This window comes from Osmerus mordax, chromosome 2, assembly GCF_038355195.1.
Source record: "Osmerus mordax isolate fOsmMor3 chromosome 2, fOsmMor3.pri, whole genome shotgun sequence".
NCBI classification, from domain to species: Eukaryota; Metazoa; Chordata; class Actinopteri; order Osmeriformes; family Osmeridae; genus Osmerus; species Osmerus mordax.
The window spans coordinates 18,491,823-18,499,322 of NC_090051.1; the positions used below are offsets into that span (position 1 = coordinate 18,491,823).

At 49.5% G+C, this 7,500-nt stretch overlaps 1 protein-coding gene across 1 annotated transcript in view; it reads right to left on the bottom strand.

Annotated features, from left to right (window-relative positions):
* The window catches only part of nrp2b (neuropilin 2b), a 60,587-nt gene that overhangs the window by 30,401 nt on the left and 22,686 nt on the right, over positions 1-7,500 (bottom strand). The window contains exons 5-7 of the mRNA XM_067254582.1: positions 6,746-6,901; positions 6,471-6,640; positions 4,063-4,218 (exon numbers count right to left, since the gene is read on the bottom strand). Coding sequence (XP_067110683.1) covers positions 4,063-4,218; positions 6,471-6,640; positions 6,746-6,901 — 482 coding nt within the window. The remainder of the gene's footprint in view (positions 1-4,062; positions 4,219-6,470; positions 6,641-6,745; positions 6,902-7,500) is intronic.

Consider the following 7,500-nt stretch of genomic DNA (forward strand, 5'->3'; position numbering starts at 1 on the left):
AAAGGTGGGGGTAAACTGATCCCAGACCTGGTCTTAGGGGCTGCGTCCCCACCAGGAGCTAGAGGGGCCCCTCGTGATGCTGTGGCTGACAGAGATGGATGGCAGGGGGCCAGAGTGAGGTCAGAGGGAAGCTGAGAGGATGGGCTAGGTTGCCGTCTGCCCCGCTCCCAGAAAAACTCTGTCACCAGCATGTGACTACTTTCCAAGTAAGGACATGCATGTGTGTGTGTGTGGGCGCATATGTGTTTGTGTGTGTTTTGTGAATAAGGTTAATTGTTACTTGCATGTGTAAGTGAGGGAGAGAGATGGCATGTGATGGTGGACAACAAAGCGATTCAAAGCAACGCTTCAGTGTGTCTGATAACAGCATTCCTCTGATGTCTGATGCTCGGATGTGAGGCTTTTATAAACCAGCCGGGATAAACGCTCAGAGATATCAATGAACATATCATGCTGAACACCGCAGATTTGTGGGTCTCTTTGAGGTCTACTGTCTTTACATGGATTGGTAAATACAACAACAACACACACACACACACACACACTACAGTTGAACAGGACCGCAGACACACTGTGGATTACAGTATCCAGACTATGGACAGCTGTGATGTTGTACTGTACATACGCGCCCCAGACAGGATTAATGAAATAGATAGACGTCTCAGAATGGAATATTCATTTTGGACGACAGCACTATGGCTTTTCACAGTAATATTTTAAGTACCGTAATGTACCTCATACTGTGAAATTGGTTTTGATAATGTATGCACATTGCAAGAAGATTTCTGTTCCGTTTTGTTATAATAAATACTGTTATGTCTGTCTACTGTATGTGCAACACTTTGTCTATTATACTGTCTGTTTACAGCTTAGCAGGCTGAAGTTGTCTGCTTAGAATAAGTCTCCAAATTGAACATGGAGGAAATGGAAGTGGAAGAGGTACAGAAAAAATAGACAGGCATTATGTTTTACATCAGGAACCTGTTCTACATCTTGAATGCTGCCTTCTTTAACAGGTTTTGTCATCTGATCAGTTCACCACTCAGGCAATCTTTTCCAGAACTTTCCATATCCTGTGAGCAGTGTGTGAGTATGTGTGTGTGTCCCCCCCCCCCCAAGAGTTTTACAGTACAACCTAACATACATTCCATATGTTCCATGTGGCTTGTAACATGACTTTAATGGCATTATTAAATAGCTTTCAGATCTAACAAATCAGTGTAATGTTGTGTGACAATGGCCGTGTCCTGGAGCTGTCCTGCAGATGTCAGAGGAGACGAGGACCAGACTTGCTCACGGCACAAACGCCTGCTGGCCTGGAAATCACACTGAGGGACACGTACAGCAGGACTCACACAATGTGTGTGTGTGTGTGTGTGCATGAATACTGAATGTGTGTGAGCATTGTGTCCACCGTGGGCTCTAAGCACCAAACCTCTCTACATTTTGTTACAGAATAACATTTGTAAAAACAGCATAAATTGACCTGTCTTGGTTCTGATGACTTTCTCAGATGTACGATGCCCTTGGGAGGGAATGAGGGAATGAGAGAGAGAGAGAGAGAGAGGCATACGGAGGAAGGAGGAATGGAGTGATTGAGGGAGAAGGGGGGTAAAGTGAAAGAATGAAGTTATCCAGACCAAGGCAGAGAGCAGATCCAGTATATTGATGTAAGGCTTCACCCAGCACAACATAGTTCATCAGAAAACAACTGAGGGATAGTCCCTGTAGCTTACCACTACCCGACCACCCCCCCTCTACCTTCTCTTGACCTGGGAAGATTGGATACACAAAAACTCGGATAGATTGGATCGATGGAACACAGTAAAATGTACGTCTTGTCCATTGAAACGATCTGAAGGAATGCTCTCCTGTCTCCTGCACCAATCCTATCTTCTCACATCTCAACCAGTAAATAGTCGGCAGCTCCTCAACATCCTAGTGATTAGGAAAGCTAGGTTCCTGTGTCTACAGGCAGTGTGAGTGGCCTGGTAGGTCATCCAGAAGAGGCCCAGAGTGGCATGGCCTGTGATGCTGACAGACTGTCTGTGCTACCGGAGCCGAGAAGGGACATTAGGCACCACGGCGCTGACACTGTCATTTCAACAGCAGAGAGCTGACGACAAAATTCCGGTCCCCAGCTGCTGCCCTTGACCCTGTCTCCCCACTCGGTCTCAGGAAACTGTCCCTCCATGACGGGGACAGATGGGGCCAACAGGAAGCAGTGCTGCACTGGTAGGAAGCCAGGCTCCAGATACATGTTATAAAGACAGCTATCTCACAACACCTCTTCTACAGTATATATTCGTAAACAACCAGTCAACCAGCCTGCAAACCATCTGCCAGTCTGTCAGCTAACACCAAAACCAGCCAGCAGGCTAACAAGCCAATCAACCAGATAACCATTTATCTGAAAATTACAATATAAAAATACAAAAATACAAATATTACAAAAAATACAAATGTACATTTGTACATTTGTACAATGTGATGGAGTGCCAGTGGGCTGATGGAGACACAGGTCTCAGAGCTGTGCAGGCTTGTAGACAGCTTTACTGGAGGATTAGGGACAGACTGACACAGCAGGGGGCTGCCCTAAAGACCACCCGCCTGTGTGTCTGTCTGTGTGTGTCTGTGTGTGTCTGTGTGTGTCTGTGTGTGTCTGTGTGTGTCTGTGTGTGTCTGTGTGTGTCTGTCTGTGTCTGTGTGTGTCTGTGTGTGTCTGTGTGTGTCTGTGTGTGTCTGTGTGTGTCTGTGTGTGTCTGTGTGTGTCTGTCTGTCTGTGTGTCTGTGTGTGTCTGTGTGTGTCTGTGTGTGTCTGTCTGTGTCTGTCTGTCTGTGTGTATCTGTCTGTGTGTGTCTGTGTGTTTGTCTGTGTGTGTCTGTGTGTGTCTGTGTGTGTCTGTGTGTGTCTGTGTGTGCGGGTGTCTGTGTGTTTGTCTGTGTGTGTCTGTGTGTGCGGGTGTCTGTGTGTTGTCCCAGTTCTCCCAGTTGCAGATCTTTTTTCCCTCCTAAATCAACCGCCACCCCTTCCTAAGCACACAGTTTTTTCCTGAGAATTCTGCCTTAGTAATGAACTGTAAACAGGATTTCCAGGGTTGGGGAATATCAGGGCAGATTAAAGGGTAATGACACCATCTACCCCACACTGAGTTCCTTACTGTCCTGTCAACCTATTGATCTACTTCCTGACTCTGTTCCCAAGCTACCCAGTTTCTATTTCCTCTACAGCCTTCCCCGCACGTCCCCCCCCCCCCAATCCCCTCTCACTCTCTGCCTGTGGTTTCTCCATCTACCCCAGACCCAACCCGAGACTTATGGGAACTGTAGTCCAGAGGATAGCCTGTGGTTAGCCTGAGACTGAGCTGAATTTGAGCCACTGACACAAGGTAGGAAGTGGAGTATATGTGACTGTCCCTAAGGTCTGTGTGTGCATGTGTGTGTCCTGCGATAGAGTTTTAAGACCCCAGACAGTTTAGGACCACAGAACAAACACACCTAACCACTAAGAGGTGCAGAAATCCAATGAATGTGACCATGATGTTTAAAACAGCTTACCATTCCTGTAGCTCTCCTCTCCTCCGGAGAGAGGCACTAACAGCTTTATTAGCACTCATCTCTCCTAGGGCCCTCCCCGAGATACTTTCTCACCCAGCTGTGTGTGTGTGTGTGTGTGTGTGTGTGTGTGTGTGTGTGTGTGTGTGTGTGTGTGTGTGTGTGTGTGTGTGTGTGTGTGTGTGTGACAGCTCCCACCCAAGGATGATAAATAGGAGGAGAGATAAGAACCCACAAAGAACTCCTTTGTTCTAGTCTGGCAGGTAACCTTGCCTCTGACCCATTCCCATGGGACCCTTGAAGGGTGTGTGAGTGTGTGTGTGTGAGTGTGTGTGTGTGTGTGAGTGTGTGTGTGTGGCGTTGTCCATATATATTGATGCTGACCCTACGTTTTTTGACATGGGTGTTTCAAGAGTATGCAAGGTACGTCCTTGCCCTCCACCTCACAGTCTGTGTGTGTGTGAGTGTGTGTGTGTGTGTGTGTGAGTGTGTGTCCTTGCTGCCTACCTTGTGGTTCTTTCCATGACGGTAGATCATCCAGTCCTCCCCATTGGTGCTGACCTCCAGCTTGAAGGTGGTGACAAAGTACGTCTTATCCGTCTCCTTGGAGACCGCCCCCTGGGTGGCTATGCCCGTCAAAACCTTCAGGACCTGCAGGTCCACCTGAGAGAGAGAGAGAGAGAGAGAGAGAGAGATAGAGAGAGAGAGAGAGAGAGAGAGAGAGAGAGAGAGAGAGAGAGAGAGAGAGAGAGAGAGAGATGGAACATTCTGGTAAGATGATGCAGGTCTATAGTTCTCACCTTCTTCAGGTCTGAGAGACGTTTCTCTCCCTCTCCACCTACAGATCGATAGTAATGACCCTGCGCTCATTCTAATTTCCTCTCACACAATACCTATAATCACCTTCCTATTCCATCTCCATCGCTCTGCTGTGCGCTACGTGGCTGGAATGCTAGATGGCTAGCTGGGGCACTGGGGCCTATCCTATAGTAAGGGCTATGGTCCTTGGACCTGTGCCCACACAAACACACAGCCGTGGTGTGTCATAAGCACCCTGAGAGGTGTAAAATGCTGAGTTTGTTATCTGTCATAAACACAGCATCTTTGTATTCCGCCACTACACACCCATGTAAACACTGGCACACACGCACACACACGCACAGCTACAGTAAGAGTGTGAGCTTAGGGCCAGGGAGGAACACACCTCGACAACAAATCAATGCGCAGCCCAGAGGACTGCTGCTGCTGCTAACTATCTATTCCCTGGGAAGGCCCCTCATCAATCACCTGGCTGTTAGAGCAGCGGCCTCACTCGCATCATCAACCCGTGACACACACACACACACACGCACACACACAGAGCCGAGTCCAGCAGCTGCAGAACAGAACTGAACAGAACACGAAAGATCTGGACCGTGACAGCCAGAGACAGCAGTGTGGAGTGTTCTAGAACAGAGAGCATTCAGAAGGTTCTGGAATGTCTCTGTAGTCTGAAGGTGAATCATGATGAAAAACAGAGGCTAGAGCCCATTCTGGTGTTACACCAAACTGTCAGTCACAGACAAAGCCACGCATATTCATCTCTAAATCTGCACAGAGCATGACTCAACACTACATGTGGAATTGTCAGAGGGCGTCTTGGTCCTACATTTGGTGTGTCAAACCTATGAATGTCAACAACAAAAGCAACGTACACAGGACACACTCATCGTCCTAGTACTTAAATGTACTAAATGAGCCAATAAAATGTCTTCCCTATCAGCTTGGCTGTTTCTACTTGATTTTCTGCATGATTTTGATCTCCTCCCCTGGATAAGGATACATACTGATAGCGCTAGAACAGGTGACAACAGGGACGCAACACTGGACCCTCCAGGTCGACACAGCCAGCATAAACCATGTAGCGACTGTATACCACACACGTGGCTCTCAACGCAATACATCAGCACACACATGCCTCCCACACACACACACACACACACACACACACACACACAGAGTCATGCGTCGCCCGTTAAGAGACCCGGGTCTGGGATATGCATGCTGCAGAGGCACGCTGGCATTTATGACAGCTGTTTGTCAAGATAGGCTGTCTCTGCTCCGGCCACACACACACTCAATGGACGTGTGTGAGCGTGGGCGTGTGCATGCCTCTGTGTGGGTTTTTTGTATTCATGTATGTGTGTGTGTGTGTGTGTGAGCAGGTGTGCGTGGCTTGTGTGTGTGTGTGCGTACCTGTTTATGTACGTGTAAGTAAGTATGTTTGCATGCATGTGTGTATGTGCGTACACGCTCGTGTGTATGTGCGTACGTGTGTGTGTGCAGTGCGAGAGGGGCCCCTCTCTGCTAGGTGTTAACACAGGAGAGCAGCTGAGATGCAGGCAGGAACGCAGAGACACGTGGCCTTGGCCCTGGGCCCCTCTGGAGACAGGAGGCCGGCCCAGCACCACTAAAGGTAACGCTGGCAGACGAGGTGCCCTGAACCTGCCCGTCCTGGCCCGCCGCGGAGAGACTGGCACAGGGCCTGGAGCTGGGCACTTCCTGCCTCCTCAGCGCCATGGCTGGGGGAATTTAGAGTCCAGTCGGTGTGGCTGGAGGGTTTTCGTGGTTATGGAGGTCGACCCATAACTCATGGGGACAGGCCCATAACTCTGCACATGCCAGCATCTGGTTGGCTTCTAAACTTCCTCCTGGCATCATGGTTTACACACCGCTACAGGTGTGGGGCTCCATCATCCAGTCAGCAGAGTTCAGCTACAGTATGGAGCTCCTGTATCTTACACTGACAGGTGTGTGGTCTTATCGCTCTCAGACTGTAAGTCCTGAATCTCTACACTGTCCCCTGCACATTCTCTCACTCTCACTCTGTGTGTTTGTGGGGGGAAGGTGTGGTGGTGGGGGGGGGGGGGGTTTACCTGGATGAACTCCTTGTTGCTGTCGTCGGTGGGGGTCCAAGCGTTGTCGTCGTAGTTGAGGCGTGCTTGCCGTGGCAACCAGCGGTTGTCGTAGAAGGAGGACGAGGCGGAGATCTGGTCGTCTGAGATCTTCCCCTTCTCCATCCCGAACGCGTTACTGCAGTGGAACGCTGGGGAGGGAGGGGAGAGGGCATGTTCACACGCACACACACACACACACGCAAGCACGCACGCAAGCACGCACGCACACATACTCTTGGTGGACTTGTACTCACTGTCAGTGACTTCCTTGTGTGTCATGTTGTATCTGGCGGAGAAGCCGTCCTTGGCCACGGCCATGTCTGTGTGGAAGGACAGAGACAGGATCCCTGTAGACGACTGGATCTCCGGAGGGATCTTGGTGCCACAGTATCGGCCAATCAGAGGGCCCACTGCCGGGGCACAAACACAAAAACAGATCTCTAATAACAGAAATACATATTACAAGTGAAATGGCCCTGTGTGTGCTAAATGTAAACCTATATTCCTAACTCCCCAGTATGTTATCAGTCAACATCGGAAGTGTGGACATTAGTTAGTCAATATAATGAATTTTGCATTTTGTACAGTAGGGCCTAGTGAACACTAACTCAACCACAAGACAGCTTGGTTTATTGATGGGTGCGGTCTAAATCCAGGTTGGTCTCGGTCTAAGCCCTGGTCCCAGTGGGGCAATACAGCCAAGTCCAAGCCCCATCTCTGCACGTAATCTCACACAAAGCGCCACGGGGCTTTAGGTAGGTTCTCTACACCCGCCTCCCTCCATCCTCTCATCCAGTCATTCCCCCCCAGCCATCCATCTCACTATCCATTTCTCCTCCCACCAACCGTTTTCCTCTCTTTATCCCCAACATCAATCGTTCATCCTTTCCATTCCATCGCCCCATCCCTCCATCCTTCTCTCCTCTGTCCCTGGATTAGACACACTTTTGCAGTATTCCCAGTGTGCCCGTGTTCCCAGTAACAGGGCAACACCCCCCCCCCCCTGTAA